The 24,542-nt window shown below is 45.7% G+C and overlaps 1 protein-coding gene across 2 annotated transcripts in view; it reads left to right on the forward strand.

Moving 5' to 3' along the window:
• Window positions 1-484: 484 nt before the first annotated feature.
• RTF2 (replication termination factor 2) overlaps window positions 485-24,542 on the forward strand; it is a 76,024-nt gene continuing 51,966 nt past the window's right edge. For both annotated transcript variants that reach the window (XM_077335674.1, XM_077335677.1), the window contains exons 1-5: window positions 485-626; window positions 2,021-2,115; window positions 2,201-2,294; window positions 5,560-5,699; window positions 7,181-7,259. In XM_077335674.1, coding sequence (XP_077191789.1) covers window positions 558-626; window positions 2,021-2,115; window positions 2,201-2,294; window positions 5,560-5,699; window positions 7,181-7,259 — 477 coding nt within the window. In that variant the 5' untranslated portion in view covers window positions 485-557. The remainder of the gene's footprint in view (window positions 627-2,020; window positions 2,116-2,200; window positions 2,295-5,559; window positions 5,700-7,180; window positions 7,260-24,542) is intronic.

The following is a 24,542-nucleotide window of genomic DNA, read 5'->3' on the forward strand; positions in this document are numbered from 1 at the left end:
CACTCCAGCCCCTGGGAGTCTCCCAGATAAGACAGGCATCCAATGCATTATATCTCCCACCTACCCCCAATAAGTGAAATACCCAACAAGTTTCACACAGTTCACAAGGAGATTCTCATCTCACCCTGTCCTATCTCTGAAGATGTCAGCCACAGTTGCTGACAAACCATCAAGCACTAAAACTACCAAACCACGGAATACCCCCAATATCCATTAGGTCTGCTGCTCCAGACCTGGGCGCTTTCTGCGTTCACAGCTTAGTTTGGGCTCTCCTTTCAATTCACATCCCAGGAGACCCGCCCGAAGCCTAGCCAATTCGCATTAAGACTGCAGACCCAATTCGGAGCACAAGCCTCTTTAGCGCCGCCTCTCAGCCCCACCTTGGCTCCGCCCCCTCCTCGAACGCTCTAGTCGCGTTGCTAGGGGCCCGGTAGCAACGCGGGAGGCGACGTCATCGCTGCTTTCCCGTTCTGAATTGTGCGCCGGAAGTTCTGTACCGGAAGTCCCTTTGTTGTCGAGAACCCAGGAAGTGTGGGGCGGGTTCGGAAGGGGGCGAGATGGGTTGCGACGGGGGGACTATCCCCAAGAGGCACGAGCTGGTGAAGGGGCCTCGTAAGGTCGAGAAGGTAAAAGGCGGCGTGGGAAGGGGCTGGGAGAGAGGCACTCTGGGAATGCCGCTCCGTGTTTCTCCATTCTGGGAGGATGAAGCCCCCCTCTCCTTCTCCTGAAAGTAAATACTAGGGGAGAGTGGCCGCCGTGCTGGTCTTAAGCAGCAGGACAAAGTTGGGAGTCAAGGGGCAACCTGAAGGCCAACCAAGTTTAATTCTGGGTGTAAGCTTTCGTGTGTGCACGCACACTTCTTTAGGTGTGCCTTGAATTAAAATTGGTTGGTCTGCAAGGTGGTTAAAGTACAGCAACGCAATGGGCTGCCTCAGGAGGTGGTGAGCTCCCCCTCGCCGGCAGTCTTTAAGTAGCGGCTGGACAGCTACTTTAAAAGGATGCTGGAGGCTGAGCCTGCATTGAGCAGAGGGTTGGACTAGATGGCCTGTATGGTCCTGTCCAACTCTTGGATTCTAAGATGCCACTGGATGCAAGCTTTGTTGTACCAGGGGTGAATTATTTGTTGGAAAACGGGACACTGAACACTTTCCATATATCCGTTTATCTCCTCCCCCTACTGAAATTTGCCAACTCCCACTTGGTATATGCATGAGAATTTGGGGTGTGATATGGGAAGGGGAAGACCTCAGCACTGTATAATGCTATGGAGTCCACCCTCCAAAGCAGCCATTTTCTCCAGGGGTACTGATCCCTGTAATCTGGAGACTAGTTATAGACCCTGACTGCAGGTTGTTAAATTCTGCCGTGGAAGGAATGAAACTTTTCAGATGGAAACTCCAGTGAGAAGCTGGTGAGCTGGAATTCATATGATAGTTTGATACTATCAGGCTTGTACTTAGTAATAACTTGAGATAGTTAGCATGTTAGTAAAGGTGCTTATAGTTCCTTACAAGTTTACATGCTTTTCAGATTCATAGAGTCCAACCCCTATTCAGTGCAGAAAACTCACAACTACCCACACACAGTGACTCCAATTCCATGTCCAGATGATGCCCCCCCCCAAAAAAAAACCAGAATCCCTAGATAGTCTGACCTGAAGGAAATTCATAACACTATTCACATCAGTGCTAGAAATTTCAAGAATTATGCAGGTGGTTAGCTTTAGTAGCACTAACCATATATTGTCTCCTAATAATTATTAGAGGACTCCCCTGTCTGGATTGTTTAAAGGGGGTTATTTGGGTGTTGTAACTTTTAAAGTTTAAAAACCCTGAGATTTTGGAGGGGAGGGTGAAAAATAAACACTTATTACTATGAAATTATGTTTGTCTTTTTAAGCACCTGGAATCGGACTTGTTTGCAACAAGTTGGTTTCTAAAGTGTGATGAACGTTGAGTTTAAAATGTGCTCGTTTTCAGCAACTTTACCTCCTTGACATGCATAATGTTTCTCTCTTTAGGTTGACAAAAATGCAGAATTAGTGGCCCAGTGGTATTACTGCACTCTGAGTCAGGAAAAACTAAGCAGACCCATAGTTGCGTGTGAACTTGGCAGGTATGATTATAATTTTTTCTCCCTTTTAAATGAATCCTAATTTTAATTGTGGAGTCTCATTTTCACAATACGTTTCTTATTATAGGCTGTATAACAAAGATGCAATCATTGAATTTTTGCTGGATAAATCTTCGGAGAAAGCAATTGTGGAGGCTGCATCCCATATCAAGAGTATTAAGGTAACACTTTCTGAATTGGCTATATCTATTGTGCCCAGCTCAGAGACAGTTAATTGTGTCTGATGCCTCAAAATATTCTCTGTTTATTTTTTTTTTAATTGAGAAGCAACCGATTTCTCTAGAATTATATATGTCTGTAAAATGAGGTGACTTTGAGATGTGTTTTTCCCCCTTTCTCTAATGAAGTTCCATGTGCTTCTCCTTTGAACCTGTCTGGCACACCTGTGGTTGAGCCACATGCCTCTTCTATCATGATGTTCCTGATGTCTTAAATGGCCCTCTATCTCTCTGAAATTCATCTTCAGAATATTTTTGTCCTCACTGTGTTGTCTAGAGAACTTACAGACCTTACAGTTAGCTCATGAATCTTCTCCTTTATGTCTGCTCCAAAGGGCTCATCTAATGTTCTTGAGCGCCAGTTTCATGAAGTGGTTAAGAGTGATGTTTCCTAATCTGGAGAATCAGGTTTTATTCCCCCCTCCTCCAATTTATGCAGCCAGATGGGTAATCCTGGACCAATAACATTTCGCCCAGAGTTCTCTCAGCCTCATCTATCTCACAGGGGAACCTGTTGTGGAGAGAGGAAGGATTGGAAGCCACTCTGAGATTCCTTTGGTAATAAAAAGTGGGATTCAAAAAAAAAGCTCATCTTCATGAATCAACTCTGCCCCTCAATGCATTAGTCGCTTGAGGACGTTCCTCGAAGTTCCAGCTTGTGTTTTCTGCTGTCCGTCCATAATGAGTCATTTTATTCTTTAAGAGGTGGAAGGAGAGACCTCAAGATGGCGCCATAAAGAATGCTGGACTTCAGTTCAGCTCTTAAGCCATGCCGAGGGTCAGGGGCTTATGCACCTGGCTGACCTGAACAGATACGCAAATCTGCTCACCGGTCGCCCCAGGAACCGGGAACGGTGACCTGAGGGTCCTACAGATCCGTAGGGAGAAGCAAGACCTCCCTGGATTAATAGCGGCTTGAGCTCAAGGTCAAGATGGCGTCTTTGTCGCAAACAACTTTACAAGCTTGAAACGACCAGCCGACCTCACATTCTTCCCAGACCATCATTTACCAGATCGATAGGAGCAGAAGCTGACAGAAGCTGGAACCTACAACAGTAAGAATTGAAAGCTTTCTGGCTTTTCTCTCTCTCCTCTCACAAGCTCTTCCCTCCCCCCCCCCTCAACCAATTTACAAGCGAATTCCTTCTTTCCCCATTCCTTCTTTCCCCGAGTGAGAGACTCCCAGCTAATTACACCCATTAACCAAACAAAGAGAGTGCTTTGAAGATTTATGGGTGAACGTTCAGTGGGAGAATTTGACTTGATACGGAGATCGACAAACTGATAATTTGGGATCGCTCGTGCTCCCGCGAGACCTCACGAGACTTTCTGTTTATAGTTTGTGACTGCCTAGAACTATGAAAGAATTAACAAAGGCACAGCTTTTCCATTTGTTATGCAAAGGAAACTCAGAGATACTGAAAGCAGTCAATAAGCTGGAAAAGGAAATTCGTGGGACTAAGGGGGAGTTTTTGGATGGAGCCCAAGATCCGGAGAGACCAGCTGATGACGCAGCTCAGCCAACAGTAAATCAAGTGAAACTTCAGGAGGGAGAGAGTGCCAGAGATGTAAAAACCCAAAGTATCTTTAAAGAACCCGGGAAAACAGATTCATGGAAGGAAAGTACCAAAAACCTGGAAGTCTATTCAGAGCAGGAAATGACTTGGATCAGCAAAATAAAAAGAGTCTATTCAAAAGCGACAGCAACTAGGAAGCTATCAGAAGATATTTCTGTGCGACCAGAGGAAGAGATCCAGATTGACAAAGGATTCAGAGCCCCCTCAAAGGCGATTACAAGCAAAAATCAAGCAAGAGATTTCTCTGGCCCTGACAGAAGGACAATCAGAAACACTCTACTATGGAAAAAAATACAATTTCATTTTCTGCGACCACCTGAAAGATGAGCTGAACAATGGAGTATTCTCCTGGCTTCTTGTGAGAAAAAAAAAAAAAAAGCAGTAGCAATCTTTAGGACAGGTCTAATATATGAAGGGAACTGACTTTATATCACTTAAGACAGTAATAGAATATATCCTTATAAGAGATTATACCTTCCTATGTATCAACTACTACTTTGTTAAGAAAGATGGTAATAACTCCTAGATCAGGATTAATATGCGATGGGAATTGAATATGTATGTTAATATGTATGCCAAAAGAGGATGACAAACCATATTTTATAGGCATTAACAAGACAACAGTAGTAATTCTTGGGTTAGGGCCAACTTATGAAGGAGATTGACCTAATATCATTTAAGATAATAACAGAATGTATTCCTATAACAGATCTCATATGTATTAACAATCACTTGGCTAAGAAATATGGTAAAAACTTCTAGACTAGGAATAATATGTGATGAGAACTAAATATCTATGTTAAAAGAGATGGCAAACCATATCAACTGGTCGTTTTCTCTTTACAACTTCTCTGTAAATGCTTTATATAATAATAAACAATAAAATTATTATAAAAAAAAAAAAGAGGTGGAAGCAGCTGTACTTGTCCATCAAAGTTCAATCTCAAGGTAGTCCAATAGGTATTCCTTTGTGGCTTCACTGAAAAGGTCATGTCCCTAAGCAATGCTGGAGGTGCGACCTCAGCAGCTTCAGCCAATAGCATGGTCTTTCAAAATATCTCTTCTTCTCCCCCTTGGGAGGAAAGCAAAGTTCACAGTTAAAGGTTGCAGAGCCACAGGAATTTTAGCAAGCATAGGGCAGATAGAGGTCTGTTTCTCAACCCCCTGTTAGGTGCTTTTTCTCTTGTTTCAATTCTGTTGTCCTGTGCCAGTTTCATTGTCTTTGTCATGTGAACTTTGGCAAATTGTGGGTGGGCAGAAGGGATTGTGTCTGTGAGGCTGAGAGAGCTCTGTGAGAACAGCTCTCAGGACTGCAACTAGCCCAAAGTCACTGAGCTGGCTGCATGCAGAGGAGTGAGGAATCAAACCCAACTCTTCAGATTAGACGCCACCTCTCTTAACAACTGCACCAAACTGAATATATCCATCAATTGGGAATCAGGTTCCATTATTTGTTTTGCATAGATTATTTTTTTTTGTTCCAGATTAGGACTTCACCCTCAAGTAACTCAACATATGGGTTTATTAATGGTTGAATGGTTGAGGGGAGGATTGTGGCCTCTTTGGTTGTGTTATGCACGTTACTTGAGTGAAAAGCAGACTAACAAAAACGTGTGTGTATTCTCTTTCAGAATGTCATAGAACTGAACCTCACAGACAACCCAGCTTGGACAGGGGACAAAGGGAACACAAAGGGAGATAAATACGATGATATCCAGAGTGCTCGTTTTATTTGCCCTGTTGTGGGATTGGAAATGAATGGAAGACATAAGTGAGTGTTTTCTGTTTAACTGCAAGAAAATATATATTCTGGATCATTCTCTTCCCTTAATAAGAATCTGCTTCATATAGCTCAGCTGTTTCTTCCTTAATTAATTTGGTAATCATGTCTCTGAATGAATTTATAGCGTGCAGCCCCATTTTACAAATAAGGAGCCGGTAGCCGAGCCCAAGAAATGCGTATCAGAAGAACTAAGCCACAGTAGCTCCCCTGAAGAAGTCTTCCCTAGTAAAATTAATAGAAAGTATGCCCTGGATTCTGATATTCCTAAAATCCTGTGCCTTTTTGTTACATTTAATATGCAGAACTGAAAGATGCAGAGGCCATTCTGATCTGGGCAAGTAGTTGTGAGTTCCTGCGTAGTGCAGGGGGTTGGACTAGATGATTCCAACTCTATGATTCTATGATCCTTTACCGCCATGCTGAAGCTGTGCAGAGCTGTGTGGTGGGCAGAAGGCACTGTAGGCATGGAGCTCATCTACACATTTCCCCCTTAATACTGCTTTTTAGTATCTGAAATTAAGACATCTATACAAGCGGATTGGATTGCTTCATTTTTAATTGTTTATTTCCTGAGCAACACCTGAGTCCAGCGGCACCTTTTAAGACCAGCAAGGTTTTGTTCAAGCTCATACTTTGCATAAAAATTTGTTGGCCTTAAAGGTGCCGCTGGATTCCAACTTTCTCGTGTTGCTTCAGTCCCACGTGGCTGCACACCTGTATCTATGCTTATTTACTGAAATTCATCATTTCAATGCTGCAATGAGGATTGTCATTCTACATAGTCCTTTTCTTACTATGTACTTTCAGAGACAGCCACAAGGGGGTACTTCCACATATGCCAACTAAGATTCTGGTTACTGGCATCAAGCCTGTGTAGGCAATAAAAAGTCCCCAGTCTGTTGCTTATAAATTGTGGCCTGTTTTGGGGTTTTGAATTATTATTATTATTATTATTATTATTATTATTATTATTATTATTATTATTATTATTATTATTAGATTTATAGCCCGCCACTCCCTTGGGGCTCGTGGCGGGTAATAATATCGCAATTCCCCATTAAAACCCCATAAAACAATAATAACATTGCCAATATTGCCGGCATGGCAAGAATGGCAGCTCAACTCCCCCCCCCCCCCACTACTAGCGGGTGGAGAGGAGGTCCTGATGATGTTTTGCTTCGGGTCCAGAACCCGAGTCCCCGGGGGAGGCATAGATCTATTATCAGCCCCGGCCTCAACCATAAACCATAAACAAATACTTGTTGGGTAGTTGGAAGCAAGTTCCATGAGTTTAAATAGGACTTCTTTCCAGGTAAACGTGCATAGGAATACAGCCCAGATCCCATGGAGGTGAATGTAAGGTGGTAACTAATTTAAGCTGGATGGCTTTCAGTCCTGACTTTAGCTAGCTTGCCTCTCTGCATTCTGTGTGCTAACGTCTATTTTTATTGGATTTTTATCCTTGCAAGGTTTTGCTTCTTGCGGAACTGCGGATGTGTGTTCTCTGAACGGGCCCTCAAAGAAATCAAAACAGAAACCTGTCACCGGGTAAGTGGTATTTTTGGCTGTCTTCTTCCAACCAAGTCATCATCCCTTGTAAATTTGTGTCGTGCTTCAATCCAGAATTGCGTGCACTTACGTCTTTTTAAGAACGGAGGACATGAAACTTGTGTAATTATTTGCTAGGTTGCTCTGGGTTTCCTTTTTCATGCTCCTGAATTCAGCAAGAGAAAGAGAATTTTGGCCTCTTGTGTTTAACAGCATGGTGAAAGTCATGCAGGAGTGTCACCCTTCACTTTGTTGTCCCAGTGGTGTCTAGTTTTATGCTTTCCTGAACTAGGAGACTTGCTTTTTTGTCCTTGCTGGTCTTTAACTCATGGTTTCATTCTGGCAGGAGAGACTTTTGCTGCCTTTTCCTCCATTCTGAAAGAAGTTGAGAGTTTGAGGCAAGGGAACCCAGCATGGTGACTGTGGGCTGCCACGGTGCCCTCCAGAACTTTTCCTGGTGCTCTCCAAGTGTTTCTAGAAAGTGGTCCAGGCCAGACTGGGTTTTTGCCAGCAGGCCTTCTGATTGGCTGTTGGATATCTGATTGGCTGCGCAGATTAACAGAATTCCTTCAGCTGTAGCTGCCACCAAAGCCCAACGGTCTTCATTGTTTGACTAAAGGCATATGCAAAGTGTTTTAAATCAACACGTTCCTGTTTGAAGGCATCCTGTCAAACTTGGCTTCTGCCTGAAATGTGAAGAGTTACTACTAGAATGATGCTTCCTGGTACCACTTCCGGTGGTAGCCGCTTTGTGGTTGTGCTCAACAGCCTGGGTTGGGATTCCAAAGGTGCTGACAGGCTCGAAAAAGTTGCGTGCCCCTGGCCTAAGAATCCAGATCTGTCCTTAGATTTGACTTGCTTAGCTCCTGATCTCCCTGCACCTCTTCCACGTCTACCTTGTTTGGTAACCCTTCCCCTATTCACTGGTTCCAGTGCTGGGAGGAACACTCTAGGAACTGACTGATCATAGACATGCCCTCCACCTTCAAAATTCCAAAGGTTCTCTCAGGCTTCCTAATGTTGGGGAGGCCCTGGTTTATGGGATTATTTGGGCTATTCCAGTCAGAACCATGTTGCCAGTCTTTTTATGCAATTGACTTCCCTGGTTATTCAGCCCCAGGCTTGGTGGTAATTGGGAGGCGTCTCACCTTTTCCCCACAGCTCCCAGCTGATGTAGCAGCACTGTAGATTAGACCTAAAGCCAGCGTGGTGTAGCGGTTAAGAGCAGTAGCTTCTGTTCCAGAGAACCGGGTTTGATTCCCCACTCCTTTTCCACATGCAGCCAGCAGAGTAACCTTGGGCTAGTCCCAGTTCTCAGCTCTTTCAGCCCAACCTCCCTCACAAGGTGTCTGTTGTGGGGAGAGGATGGGAAGGCGATTGTAAGCTACTTTGAGACTCCTTTAAGTTGTGAAAAGCAGGGTAGAAAACCAGCTCTTCTATAGTTTTTATTTTTATTTATTTATACTTATATTTATTGACCGCCACTACCGGCACCTTGGGGTTTACATACATTTAAAACCCCACATAAAACAATACCCAACCAAGTCTAAAAAGCCCCAGATGGTGGAAAAACACTATCTACAGCAGGGGTAGTCAACCTGTGGTCCTCCAGATGTCCATGGACTACAATTCCCGCAGGGCATTTGCTGGCAGGGGCTCATGGGAATTGTAGTCCATGGACATCTGGAGGACCACAGGTTGACTACCCCTGATCTACAGGATACTCCTTCATTCCCCCCGCCCCCCATACACAACAGTCGACATTCCAGGAGGTAGCTTTGAGATTATCCGGGCCAGCAGCTTTCCAATAGGCCCATGAAGGGAGGGAGCTGATCTTCCTGACCTGGCCTCAACCAAACGCCTGGCGGAAGAGTTCTGTTTTACAGGCCCTGCAGGACGTTTTAGAGTGTAATCAGCGTATGCTTAGGTGCAATACATCCTATGCACTGATACATCCTCTAAATAATTCCATTTAGAAGCTAGCATAGGCTTTTAAGATCCTGCTGTGATGGATTTCCGTGTACAGTAATAATTTATGGTTGTTTCTAGTATCCATTCACTAAATAAGTTTGGTTTCATCATGAGTGTATCGTTGCAGAAGTGTTAAACATGTTTGCCCTTTACATAGAGACTTAACTGAAGTGACTATTGATTGTAAACATAGAGATTGAACACTTGAATGCAATCCAGCAAGCGTAGCCCAGTCATTTGTGCTCCCTCTGCCAATTTCTTCTGCACATAATTGCCATATCCTCCTTGGAAAGGGAGGCAGCCTAGCAGACAGTAATCCTTATCTGGCTGTCCCTGAAATTATTGTACCTTATAGAAAGGACATTTCTTCAGGATGGATTTGAAGCTGTCTGGCTCTGTCAGCATTTAATGGCTCCTTCTGGCAGTGTACAATATAAATAAAATGCATAAAATAAAACCCATAAAAAGTAAAATATAAAATCACCATTTAGAACTGCTAGAAACTGAATCTCTCTGGCCTGGTCAGCCCAGTGTTGCGATATTTTGGAAGCCAAGCAGGGTCAGCCCTGTTTAGTATTTGGATTTGGGGGGGGGGGTCCTCCCAAGGAAGTATAAGGTTGTGACAGGGGGTCAGGCAGTGGCAAACCAGCTCAGAGCCTTTCTAGCCGTGAAAAACATATGCAGCCACCATGAACTGGCTGTTACTTGACAGTCCTTTCTCCTACTTGCCATAACTTAAGCAGTAAAGGTAAAGGTATCCCCTGTGCAAGCACTGAGTCATGTCTGACCCTTGGGGGGACACCCTCTAGCGTTTTCTTGGCAGACTCAATACAGGGTAGTTTTGCCATTCCCTTCCCCAGTCATTACCGTTTTACCCCTGAGCAAGCTGGGTACTCATTTTACCGACCTTGGAAGGATGGAAGGCTGAGTTGACCTTGAGCCTGCTGCTGGGATCGAACTCACAGCCTCATGGTCAGAGCTTCACACAGCATGTCGGCTTCCTTACCACCCTGTGCCACAAGAGACTCATTAACTTAAAGAGACAGGGTCCTAAATAAAACCTCTTCCAACTGCCTGCTAAAGATAGATAGTGAAGGGACCAGGGGGGCATGCCCCGGGGAGGTTCTTCTCTAACTGTGGGGCTGCCACTGAAAAGGGCTCTTTTGTGTACCTTCCAAGTGAGCTTCTTTGATTGTTAGGATCGTCAAGAGGCCTATCCCTGTGATTTTAATTTGTGGGCAGGAACATACTGGAGACAACAATCTTTCAGATGTCCCAGTACAAGCCTTGTTAGGCTCTATTGCATTTACGACTGCAGCAGGACAGCAGACAAGGAGCCCCAAGAAACTAATTTTATGGTTACAGGCTGATTTCTGCTATTAGTAATCACACATCCCAGTAAATCCCATTAAATGCAGATCAGCCCCGACTGCTCCTTAGAAGGCCAGATCCTGAAGATGAAACTGAAATAATTTGGCCACCTCATGAGAAGGAAGGACTCCCTGGAGAAGAGCCTAATGCTGGGAGCGATCGAGGGCAAAAGAAGAAGGAGACGACAGAGAATGAGGTGGCTAGATGGAGTCACTGAAGCAGTCGGTGCAAACTTAAATGTACTCCAGGGAATTGTAGAAGACAGGAAGGCCTGGAGGATCATTGTCCATGGGGTCGCGATAGGTCGGACACGACTTCGCACGTAACAACAACAACAAATATGGCTTTTATTTGAACAATTTGAGTATACTATTTTAATGTAGATTTTTTTCTCTTACTAATGTTAATGTTTTACCATCAGCAGTTCTGTCAGGGAGACTCCAAAAATATCATATTCAGATAGGCACTATCCTTGTGGAGTGAAGTTCATCAAAACTATATCTCACGTCTTTCTCTATGGCCCTTTTAACATAAATATTCATTTTAAATAGCCCCTTTTTAGGAAACAAGAATGGACTTTCTGACACTTCTAAGATTTCGTTCCTCCTGTATTTCTGAAATTGTTGATAAAGTGGCAGATTTTTTGCAATGTGCCGTAGACCTGTGCCAACAGAAGGACATGGCATGAATTTTTACTATTTCCAAATTATTCTCTTAATTCTTATTTACCTCAGTCATATTTATACCTTTTATATTTTACCTGATATATATTTTAATCTGATTTATATGCCATTAAAGGTTTGATTGATTGACACATCCCAGTACTGCTGGCCTGAAAGATTATCATCTTTAAAATAAACAAGATTTGGTCCCTTTATCACCTTCAAGACCAACTAGATCTGCTTTTGAGAGGCAAATCACCGTTCTCCAGAAAGCAGATACAGTATCTGACACAGGGAGCTTTGGCTCTTGAAAATTATGCCCTACAAATCTCACTGGCATCTTAGAATCATAGAGTTGGAAGGAGCCATACGGGCCATCTAGTCCAACCCCCTGCTCAGTGCAGGTTGAACCTAAAGCCTCCATGACAAGTATCTGTCCAGCCGCTGCTTAAAGACCACCAGTGAGGGGGAGCTCACAGTTTCCTTAGCCAGCCAATTTCACTGCTGAACTGCTCTGACTGTGAATCCCCCCCCATATCTAGCTGGTACATATAGTTTAAACCCATTACTGCTGGTCTTCTCCTCTGCTACCAACAGAAACCACTCCCTACCCTCTTCCAAGGGAAAACCTTTCAAATACTTAAAGAGAGCCATCATGTCCCCTCTCAACCTCCTCTTCTCCAGGCTGAATATCTAAAGCGATACTGCTCTTCTACTGCAAACTAAAATAGCTACCTGCCTGAAACTTTACAATGAACAGTTGCTTTAAAGCTTTTTGCAAATTGTGAACATAAGCTGCCATGTTGAAAACAAATCTTTCAGTTCAAAGGTTCTTGTTAAGGCTTTGAATTGTAGATGTAATTCTCCCCCCCCCCCCCCAGTACACTTTACAGAGCGATCCACATAATTGGGTTCAAAAGAACCTAGACAGAAGTGACAGGTTGGACATGAGAAATGACTGTAATCTTTTCCCAGGTTTCATGTTCTCTATTATTAAAAGCACACTTTGACAATAGATCACACGTTACTTTCAGAAGCACGACTGATAATGCCTTCTTAAGATCAGCTGAGGTTTAATAAATGGGTCCAGCGGGCATTGGTTGCCATGTATTGAGCATATAATGTTTTGTTTTTATTTAAAGTGGCAATTAGCTCTGTTCCCCAAGCATACCCCGCCTTGCTTTGTGCACCACTGAGAAATTAAACCCATAGCAGGAAAAGAAGGAAACCGTGTGAGGTGGCAGGCATCATATATGCAACCGCTGTCTCCATCTTCCTTCCCACCCTAAAACAAAAGGAGGATTTTTTAAAAGATAACTCCTGGATCCAGCTGAATCTGCCTTCTAGATGGAGGGAGGCGGCATTGTGCCGTTGAAGTCTGGGTCCTTCGGTTGTAGTTCATACACAATAAGGCTCCATTACCCTGGTACAACAGTGGGTAATTAAGCACTCCTGTTTTATTCATTGTCTCCCTTGTTGGGATTTAGTCTAACAATCATGGTTGCGATCATTCAGCATCTTCTTGTAATCCCCTCTCTTCTGGTCGCCTGACCCAGTTTTATCTCCCTGCTTTGCTTCAGCAGAAGCGACAGATCTGCAGCTCTGGCGCAGCGTTGTCTTTTGAGCCAGCTTGGTGTAGTGGTTAGGAGTGCGGACTTCTAATCTGGCATGCTGGGTTCGATTCTGCACTCCTCCACATGCAGCCAGCTGGGTGACCTTGGGCTCCCCACAACCTGGATAAGGCTGTTATCAGGGCTCTCTCAGCCTCACCCATCTCACAGGGTGTCTGTTGTGGAGAGAGGAAAGGGAAGGCGATTGTAAGGTGCTTTTGGGTAGAGAAAAGCGGCATATAAGAACCAACTCTTCTACTCCCTCTGAGCTCAAAGATGAATTGCTTCTCGTGAAGCTCAGGCCTAGATGGAGACTTTTTCTCTTAAAGTTAAAATTACACACTCTGCCATCCGAGGGAGCTACCGGGGCTCCATCACTGAGGACTCTTGTGGGATAAACTTGTCGAAAAAAGGCTGCGGTTCCTCAATCTTCTTCCTTTAGATTTCCTTTATTCAGTTACCAGACAGGAAGCCTTAAGAATGATTAAGAAACGTCTATTTATGTATGATTAAAGTAACACAATCTGGAAAGCGCGAGGACTGTTTTTTGTTTTCTGCTTTTTACTGCCCAAAGAAGTCTCAGAGTGCCTTACAGTCACCTACCCTTCCTCTCCCCACAACAGACCCCCTGTAAGCAGGTGGTGCTGAGAGAGCCCTGAGAGTTTCATTAAACTGTATGCTAATTTGCTGCTCACCCTCGACCTATATGTACGGACTGGCAACTCCCATTTCAGTGTATCTGAAGAAGTATGCATACGCATTAAAGCTTATCATCGTCATCATACCTAATAATAAGTGTTGGGTGCTACCCAGCAACGTGACAGCCCTCTGATTAACCCACAGTGGGAGGGCCCTCCCCCACTGAAGGCTAGTCAGAGGCTCTTCCCCTCCTCTTCCGTGCCACGTCCAGCACTTGCCAGCAGGAAGTAAGAAGAAGAAGAAGAGTTGGTTCTTATATGCCGCTTTTCCCTACCCGAAGGAGGCTCAAAGTGGCTTACAGTTGCCTTCCCATTCCTCTCCCCACAACAGACACCCTGTGGGGTGGGTGAGGCTGAGAGAGCCCTGATATCACTGCCCGGTCAGAACAGTTTTATCAGTGCCGTGGCGAGCCCAAGGTCACCCAGCTGGTTGCATGTGGGGGAGCGCAGAATCGAACCCGGCATGCCAGATTAGAAGTCCGCACTCCTAACCACTACACCAAACTGGCCATCCGTCCACCCCTTCCGTGGAGGTGTTGATAACCTATCAGCAGAAATAACCCAGCCCAAAATTCCAGACCAGTTGGGCAAGGAGTCACATGTAGGTGTTAAGTAACATTGGTGAGGGAAGAGTTCCCTGTGTGTCTCCTCCTTTTACAGCTCACTACTGGGATATTTTCTTGCATAGTGCCACCTTCTGCCCCCAACCTTGAAGGAAAGACTGTAGCCATTGTAAGGCTTAACCTTGAATTCCCATGTCAGCCAGGTGTTGCACTAAACACGCTCACACAAAAGGAACACAAGAGAGAGAAAGTGGGTGCAATGGTGGGATATAAATTGGGAGAAAATGAAAGTTTATAGCTACCTTCCGACATGTAGAAGTCCTTTTATTTTTTTGAAGAGTCAGCTTAAGGGGACCAGCCCCCCTGGGTGCGTGCCGGGGTGTCCAGAGACACAGTCCCACTGAGAAGCTTCCGAGTGTGTCTTAAACAGCTAGATTTGTGTTGGAACACTGAGATGATTGCTAGTGTGAAATGAAGAAATATGGTGTGTGTATATTCAGAGTGGGCCGCCCTGGTGAGAGCCCTAATGATGAGAGATCACGAGGCTGGGCAAGAAAGAGATCGCAATCTTGACTATCTTTCCTCGAAACATGGATCAAAGGGATGGGCCATCAACTTACCAAGAAAATGCCAAATTATGTATTGACTTGCTCTAGATGAGAGGTTTAGGGAGGGTGTGGAGCATGTTAAATGGGAGTGAGTCAAAGAAAGCTTGATGCCTTGGATGTGTGTCAGAGAAGGAATGAGTATTAGCAGCTTCATTGTTCTGCAAATGAGTAATGCAGGGGTGTGTGTGCCGGGATACACTGTCAGCAGCTGCACAGCCCTAGCTGGCTGTGAATGAGGATTTCGCTTCAGAAACCCAGCCTGCTCCTGGAAGGTTTGGCACCGGTCTAAAGCGAGGGCAGGCATTGCTGTTATTTGTATGTTTCTAACGCCAAGGAAGCCATTGCAAACCAGAATGCTTAGCCGGGTTTGTGTAAACACGGCTGAAGGTTTTTTTGCTGCGGAAACAGCCCTCCCCATCCAGGAGGCGTCTGCCTGCTAACAATATTTTGGACTTGGGACTGTGCTGTCTGGAGAAGAGGAGGTTGCGGGAGGACATGATTATTCTCTAAATATTTGAAAGGCTGTCACTTAGAGAAGGGCAGGGAGCTGTTTCCATTGGCAGCAGAGGATAGGGCTCATAGTAATGGGTTTACGTTAAGGGGAGAAAGGTACCAGTTGGATATCAGGGAAAGAGTCATTCAGCAGTAGAATCAGCCTCCTAGGGGTATTAATTTATTATTTAAGCTTTTATTCCGCCCTTTCTCAGCAGAATCACAACCTAATTAAAAACCCCTCATTCTAGAATCCAATATGACATCTGATTTAAATACAATATACAATATGAAATCTGATTTAAATTAAAAATGTCTAATATAAATTAAACTCTAATATTGCCCATAAAATTCCTGCGGTAGTATTTGGGGAGGGGGGGCATGGTATAAGCCTCTCTAGGAAGTATAATCTGGCAGATGAGGACTATACCCCCTGGGTAAAGAGCTCCCCCTCATTGGTGGTCTTTAAGCAGCGGCTAGACAAACACTTCTCAGAGATGCTTTAGGCTGATCCTGCACGGAGCAGAGGATAGATGGCCTCTATGACTCATCCAACTTTATAATTCTAATTTTATACATTCAAAGCATGTGTTCTACTCCGAGCTCTGCCCCGTGCCTTTTCTAGGTTCAGCCTCTGTCTCCCCTTGGCAGGGCTGGACTTAGATGCAAGCCTGGGTTTGTTCTATTCCTCAAAATAATTGGTGCGATAAAGCTGGATTTTAGAAAAACATTATTGTGCTTAGTGCAGGGGGTTGTACTAGATGACCCTGGAGGCCCTTTCCAACTCTGTGATTCTATTAATATCCTCAAGGATAGTTGTTCACAGTCATGCACCCTCCGAAACAACGGAAGGCATAAATATAACTGCTAAGTTGTTAACATATATGTATGTTGGTAGGAAATCTATCGTCATTCTTGGACACATTTATGGAAACCCCTGAGGTGTGTCTGATTGCGTCTGCAGAAGAAAGGGAGCCCTAAGTGAAGAGAGCAGCTGCCTTTGTGTTATCTAATCTGAGGGTCACATTCTATGCACAGCCTTTGCCAGTTGCTAGGCACGCCGGAGGGAAATAATGTGGCTTCATTAGGTTATGTCACGTTCCCTCTGCGTCCCTCCCCCTCAAAGTCTTGCATATCTCTCACTGGCATTTTGCCGAATTGATCTTTATTCATTAATAGGATAGGACAACAAAGTTGTTTTCAGAGACCTCTCTGTGCTAGCTTTTTTCCCCTGGCACCCAGAGAAAAGAGCAAACCAAACAATTTGATATGCACAAAGTGGAGGTAATTTGTCTGCTTAACCAAGAAAGCAGCATTGTGGTAGCAGTTTGTGCATTACTCCAAAGGATCTGTCACATGGGACCATGAATTGCCTAGCGTGGCCTTTCTCAACTTTTTTTTACTGCTGAGAAACCCCTGAAACATTCCTCGGGCTTTGAGAAACCTCCAGGCCCATCATTGGTTTTGGGGGGAGGGGGGGGCGGTCAACCTCGCCACGAGTCTCTGGAGCGTGGCAGGCTAAAAATCTTAAGAAATCAATACATGACCACATATGGCCACATCACCTGGTAAATGTTTAACAAATTAAATCTATATATTAAAATTAATTAACTCTCACTCATTCAGGAAACTCTTCCAGGGCCGTCATGATACCCTGGTTGAGAAAGCCTGGCCTAGAGGCTGTAACCATGCAGACTAGATGTGTTTGTGACCCACTTTCCAGTTTGGCTTAGAGCTGTGTTAAATAGTCTGGACGTAAGAAAGTGACCTTCCTTCTACTGCTTCTCTCTCTTATGCTGAGGAAGCTGCTGCTCTTGATTTTACACCATGGTAATGAACCACCCAGATGGCCAAAGAGATCTTTGACAAAGTGGTGAAGTGCCTCTTCAAGCTTGGAAGGAATATTGAGAATCTGGAAGGAATATTGAGAACCTGGATAGAGTGAAAAACCAAGCAACATTTATTGAACGAAACAACACAGTCAGTTGGCCTAGAGATAATCAGCAGATTCAAGCATTCACAATAGGTTCAGGTATTCAGCAGTGCTACTCAGCACTAGAATGCCCATGTCAAGAGATGCACGTGCAGAGTTTAACATCCACCACTCAAAAAAGGAGAGACACAAGAGGCTAAAGAAATGCAGAAATCAGTTATAGGAGGAGCCTTAGCGACTTTCCTTTGCAGGTTTAACCAATGTCTAGTTCCCTGTGTTTAAGGGTCTTGGGAGCAAGTAAACTAATCCATGTGGAAGAGAGATGTAATGGAGTGTTCAGAACTGAGACTCAATTGCTTCCCCCTGTCCCAAGGGGTGGGTCCTAAGCAGAACAAAGCTCTGTTTGAGTCCGATTTTGGGCCCATTTGTAGCTGTACAGGACAAGAGACGTGAGCGCAAATGAAAAGATTGTTTACTTTCCCTGTGTGGACAGAGGGGAACAGGATGATCTTAAGAGTATTTCCAAATAAGAAAGAGAGGGCTGAGAAGAGGTATTTTTGAAGGCAGTCCGTCATTGCATTCGTGTTTTCGGTATGGAATTCAGTCCAAAATAGATCACTCAGAAGTGAGAATCTGTTAATGTGACGTGCTAATGTGGGTATAATGCTTTCTGAGGCAGTGTGCCAGTACAGCTTCTACTAAGCGCCCTGATTAATGGCCTAATAATTAAGAGTGTGGTGAGTGATTCGGGTCAGGCATTGCCTCTCTGCCCTCCATCTCCTGGCTCTCAGTCTTTGGAAGTTCTGAAAGGCCCAGAAGCTTCTGTACATGGCCTGTTAAGTGGAAAGAAGTGGAGGGTGCAAAAGAAATCAATCAAAATGGTGGCTTGGTGGCAATAAGCCAAGTGTTTGTTTACAAGCCTGAGAAATATGCTGATTGCATCCCTAAAAATGCACAGATATACCCATAAATGATATTTTCTCAGTTACAAAGCTGCCAGGCAGGGAGGTTTATTTTGAAATTTTCTGTTTTGCGCTCCTCAGTCAATTCCGGCTTTCAAAGCAGCTTGTGAATTATGTGATGGATATAAGAAAGACATCAGTGTATGGTTAGAATCACTGAGGGCCACTCAGAGGAAATGACACGCCATCAGGAAGCGACCAGGAGGGGGGCTCTGATTGGCCCCCCCTGGGTGGGCCTCCCCTCTCCCAGTGACAGTCCCAGGCCATGCCACTCTCCAGCAGTACCGAAACTCCATTGCTGCCCCACTGCTCACTTGGTAAGAACTCTGCTCCCTCCAAAAATGTACTGATTCTTCTGTTGTGTGTCTGCCAATGGGGTGGCACTAATCCTTATTTATTTATTTGATGTCTTACCCACTGTTTCCAGCATGCTCCCTTGCGGCGGTTGACAACAGTAAAATCCCACAATAAAAACATAAAACAATCCCTATTAAAAACCCATATGTCATACCACCACTCAATGGGGAGCATTAACCTCCTCTCCCCCCCCCCCCCCGCCAAATCTGTTCCATAGTCTCTCATCTGCGCCTCAGGAGTAGGAGATGGTATGGGGGAAAGGCCTAATATCCCAGCTGAACTCAGGAGGGGCCCCAGATTTTTACTGTCACCCGGCCTCAACCAAATACCTTGCAGAAGAGCTCTGTCTTGTAGGCCCTGCGGATCTGTGAGAGCTCCATTGGGGCCTTTAGTTCTTCCAGGAACTCGTTCCACTGGTCGGTGTCAGGATAGAAAAGATCCTGGCCCTGGTTGAAGCCAGGCAAACGTCTCGGGGGCCAGGAACCACCAGCAGATTTGCACCCACAGAGCGCAAAGCTCTGTGGGGGGCATAGGGAGATAAGCAGTACCTCAGATAGGTGGAGCCCAGGCATCGGACGGCCTTCAAGATCAACACCAAAACCTTGAACCTGATCCGGGGCAAAATTGGCAACCAATGCAGCTGCCTCAGCACTGGCTGGATATTGGCCCTCCAAGGCATTCCAGCGACAACCCTAGCACCTTTTGATAAGGTATTGTTTCTTCAGACTCCATCAATGTATATTTATAACTAGGATTTTTGGCTTCAGTGTGCATTTCTTTGTTCTTGTCTACACTGAACCTCACTTGCCACGTTGACACCCACTTGCCCGGCCTCAACAGATCTCTCTCAAGTGCCAGGGCTCGTAAAGGACATTTACAGCACATCAATGTTTCTTAAATACCGCAGTTCAAAATTATTTGAAGAAGAAGAAGAGTTGGTTCTTATATGCCACTTTTCTCTACCAGAAGGAGGCTCAAAGCGGCTTATAGTTGCCTTCCCTTTCGCCACAACAGACACCCTGTGAGGTGGGTGAGGCTGAGAGAGCCCTGATATCACTGCTCGGTCAGAACAGTTTTATCAGTGACGTGGCAAGCCCAAGGTCACCCAGCTGGCTGCATGCGGGGGAGTGCAGAATCGAACCTGGCATGCAAGATTAGAAGTCCGCAGTCCTAAACACTACACCAAACTCGCTCTCTTTTGCCTGTTGACAAACCAGCCACTGCAAGCGTGCTGAATTTTGATATTTTTTGTAGTGCCAAAAAATAGCCACAGTCATTATCCTGTTTTTTGGTTTTAAAACGGGTCGCCATTGTGGGGCTCCAGGGCACCGACCAGCACCTTTCCTGGTTCCCACCAAGTGTTTTTGGAACGTGGTGCTAAAGGGATTACGTGCGGTGGGAGAATCTGCCCCAGATTTCTGTCTACCAGCCAGCTTGGTGTAGTGGTTAGGAGTGCGGACTTCTAATCTGGCATGCCGGGTTCGATTCTGCGCTCCCCAACATGCAGCCAGCTGGGTGACCTTGGGCTCGCCACGGCACTGATAAAAACTGTTCTGACCGGGCAGTGATATCAGGGCTCTCTCAGCCTCACCCACCCCACAGGGTGTCTGTTGTGGGGAGAGGAATGGGAAGGCGACTGTAAGCCGCTTTGAGCCTCCTTTGAGTAGGGAAAAGCGGCATATAAGAACCAACTCTTCTTCTTCTTCTTCTTCTACTTTAAAGGCATTCAATCACAGTGATGGACACTTTATTTATCACATTTATATACTGCCCTCCCCAAAGGCTCAGGGTGGTGTACATGTACTGTACATGGTAACAGTACAGAGAGGTCATAAATCATTAAACATGGAATAGTGGAACAATGGCATGATGACCCGGGAGGTCCCTTCCAACTCTATTATTCCATGATTATTCTATGGAACAGTAATGGAAGACAATACATTCATAACTGGAACTTGTGGGTGGGCCCGTGAGCGGTCAGTTTCAGTTTCATAGGAGGGAGGCTCAGGGGTCCAGTGGAAGAAGATGGCACTAGAGCAGTGGTTCTCAACCTGGGGGGGGGGTCGTGGCAGGGTGAGCATCTTGGCCAAGGGGGGCGCCATCCACACAACAGCCTTGTGGGGGAGATCTAGATAGAGCATTCGTCTGTCTGGAGCAGCGGAAAAGAGCGAGTAAGATGCTTCCGCAGTAAGATGCTTCCCGGGCCGCAAGCTTGCGGCCTGGGAAGTTTTTTACTGCGGGGGGGGGGGGGGCGGGGAGAGGGAGCCGCGACCCGGCGCCATGGCCTTTGTGGCCCGGCACCGGGCCACGGCCCGCAGGTTGGGGACCACTGACTTGGAGGACGGCAGGATGCTGTTTCCGTTGGCTGCAGAGGAAAGGACGCGCAGTAATGGGTTTAAACTACAAGTACAACGATATAGGCTAGATATCAGGGGAAAAAATTCACAGTCAGAGTAGTTCAGCAATGGAATAGGTTGCCTAAGGAGGTGGTGAGCTCCTCCTCACTGGCAGTCTTCAAGCAAAGGTTGGATACACACTTTTCTTGGATGCTTTAGGATGCTTAGGGCGGATCCTGCGTAGAGCAGGGGGTTGGACTAGATGGCCTGTATGGCGCCTTCCAACTCTATGATTCTGTGATTCTGTAATTTTATATATAATCTTGAACAATGGAACTTCACGCCACAACATCTGTATTAAAGGGTCATGGCATTAGGAAGGTTGAGAACCACTGTGCTAGAGGACCTCTTCCAAAAGCCTGGTGGAGGAGCTCCCTGCGGCCCAGCGGAGTTCTGTATCCTCTTGCCAATTCAGACAAGCATTTTAGTGCTTTCTATCCAGGTTTCAGTGTTTTGTTCTTGTTGTTTGAGAAGATTAAGTATCGTGGATTCAGCTCTTGGAGCACCCGCTCTCCTGGGAAAGCCAGTGTCCTGTTCCCTTTTGAAATCCTTTTTGTTTATCCGAGACGCTGTACGGGTGGTTGGCTGTAAAAACTTCAATATTTTTTTTATTGCAGCTGCATATCCTAAACATCCTGAACTTCATGGGCTTTGGGCCCATTTCTGTTTTTCAAAACCAGTGGGGATGTTTTTTGCAGGAACTTGTTTCTTTAAAGAAGATGTTTTCCAGTTAATTCTGTACGACCGGGGCGTGGGCAGACTTTTTGCTTCTCGGAACTGCTTGATTGCACACACACACACACACGTATATAAGTACTGTCATGTTTCAACGAGCTTATGGCGACCACAGCAAGAGGGCTTTCTAGGGAAGTGAGAACCAGGTTTGCCATTGCCTTCCTCTGGTCATCTTCCATGGTGGTCTCCCTTTCAGGTGCCAGCCTTACTTAGCTCCCAAGATCCGAGGAAAGCAGACTGCCTTATGCTGCCTTCCCTCCCCCTTGGGGGCTACCAAACACCCGAGAGCAGCTTGTACAAAAATGGCTGCATTCCAGGTCTGCCGTGTTCTGGGGGGGGTGGGACTTTCCTGTTGCGTTTTCCCAAAGCAAGTTTTCCCAAATTGCAGTATGATCTGCAGGGTAAACAGATGTACAGTTACCTCTGTGTTTTCCCTGGAAGACGGAAACAGCAGCTCCTCAAGAGGGGAGTCAGTGGCATGTTCCTTTTGCTTACAGAGCAAGAGTGTACGTATGCACACATGGAAGAGGAGAAGAGGCAGATGGGCCGGGGTTCTGGCACTGTCGGTTCCCGGTCCAGAGCACCTGTACTATGCTCCCTCTGCGTGAAAGGGATGATAAGGGAAACGGCTGCCGGATCTTTATGGGGAAAGATAAGAAAGACATCAGCAACGGAGGAGGAGGAAGAGTGGAAAGCTACCGTGAATTGCTTGGCAAGTGATTGGTCACTCCCAAGTGGTTTTTGGTCTGCTCCTGCTGCGTAACATGGAATGCACCAAGATTTGTGTGCTGGAGTTTCCTCCTCAAATCTAAAGATGTTTGAGAAAGACTGCACGGGGGTGGGGGAGTTTTGGTTTCCCAAGGAAATCACGAGCAGATGACCAGCACGGAGTAGAGGTGGTCGAAAGTGAGCTCGGCTGCCAAAGGCCTCTCTCACAGCTGTGGGAAAATGTTTAATGATTTGCTCCGATGACCTTCTAGTTAAGCTACAGATGGGAACATTTGAAGAGGGTCGCCTTCACAGCCTCCATCCAGGTCTTGTGCAGGGGGTCCGGTGTGAGCCCCTTCGGCCTCACTGGTAATGCGAAATCCCCTTGAAAGCTGCAGGGGGAAAATCCCCTTGAGCATAACACATGAAGCGCTGCCTCTCCTGTTTTCTGGCTCGTAATTTTGACCGCCAAAAAGGAGGAGCCTGCCTCACTACTGAACACAGCAGTGAAGTCATTAATGATTGCCAAATTCTTCTGTGTACCGCAAAGGGGAGACTTTGCCGAAGTGCAAAACTATGTTGGCTCTGAATCTGGGAAGTCTACTAAGAAAGGGATTCCTGTGTTCCCATTTTCAACAGGGATATCTTGTTCAAAGAAGGCACTTTTAAAAACTCATCTTTTTGCTAGAAGCATGCCCTTTAATCCACCTGGCTGTGAAAATGTTGAGATTGCGTACTCTTCTCAGTAACAGCGGTGATTGAGGTCACTGATGCGGAGTGTGTGTGTGTGTTTGTTTGTGTGAAGTCCTTGCACAATTGGCATGCTGAATGCATTAAGTGATTCAGTCATTGCTAAAAAACACATTAGGAATGCCGATCTCTCCAGCCAGCGTCATGAGTGTTGGATCTCATCAAAAAGATCCATGCTTGTAAGGCTGGGTAGGGATGGAATTGGATGTCATGCATGGGTCTTTTTGACAGGATCCAGTGTGGTGGCTTGTGTCCTACCAGTCTTCTCAGACGAAGAGCCACCTGAAGACTTTTCAGATGGGTAACCATGTTGGCCTGCAATAGAAGAGCAGGATGCAAGCCCAGTAGGCCCTTAAAGACCACCAAGATTTCCAGCTTTCAAGCGTCAAAAGAGATCGCTTAGGGAACTTTGTCTCTTGAAAGATTATATTCTAGAAATCTGGTCTCTAAGGCAGGCTTCCTCAACCAGGGTTTCGTGAAACCATGTGATTTCTTGATGGCCCTGGAAAGGTTTCCCAAATGAATGGGAGTTGATTGTTTATTTATATTTATTTATTAGATTTCTTCTCCACCGCTCTCAGAGTTGACTCATGGCCAGTTACAACAAGAATAAAACGCTGATACATAAAAGTATAAAAACCATAAAACTCAAATCCCAATCAACACCGGTGACAAGAAGAATAAAACCTCCTCTCCCATGAGCACCCCCTTCCCAGCACTTCGGGACCCCAAACCCCAGGGATGCTGGTAGTTCTAGTTGTGGAGGTGCCCTGCGATCTCCTGCACCCTGGCCTCAACCAAAGACCTGGCAGAAGAGCTCTGTTTTACAGGCCCTGCGGAACCGTGGAAGCTCCTGCAGAGCTCTTAGATCTTCCTGGGAGCTCATTCCACCAGGTGGAGGCCAGGACTGAAAAGGCCCTGGCCCTGGTTGAGGCCAGGAGATCCTCTCGAGGACCAGGAATCACCAACAGGTTAGTATCCACAGAACGCAAGACCCTGCGGGGAGCATAGGACAGCAGGTGGTCCCTCAGATATATGGGACTTGGTCTGCGAAGGGGCTTAATGGTCAGGTATTGGATTCCTCCTTCCCCCAGGTTGGAGTACAAGCAACTTGATAGTGATTCTTTTGCAGTGGCAAAAAAGGGCAAGGGATGAAAGGGTTAATAGTCCTTTCCACGCCGAGCCATCCTTCCTCTTGGGAAAGCCATGCCAACAGCTGCACTTGGAAAAGGGAAAGTCTTTTCAAAACGGTCCTGGAATCAGCACCGCTCGGACCAAAGACTTTGCAGCAAGGTGAAGACTTGACACTTGAGTGAGCCTCTTCAGTAGCAAAAGGGCCTGAGTTGACTCCAGCCGGCTTTTCTGCTGGTGGAAAAGGAAGCAAATAGGTCTCCTTTGTTTGCCCAGAAGGCTATGCTGGAGCTCAAGCACGTAAGAATGCTCTGTGTGATGAAGGCCGTAGCAAGG

This window comes from Paroedura picta, chromosome 4, assembly GCF_049243985.1.
Source record: "Paroedura picta isolate Pp20150507F chromosome 4, Ppicta_v3.0, whole genome shotgun sequence".
Classification (NCBI taxonomy): Eukaryota; Metazoa; Chordata; class Lepidosauria; order Squamata; family Gekkonidae; genus Paroedura; species Paroedura picta.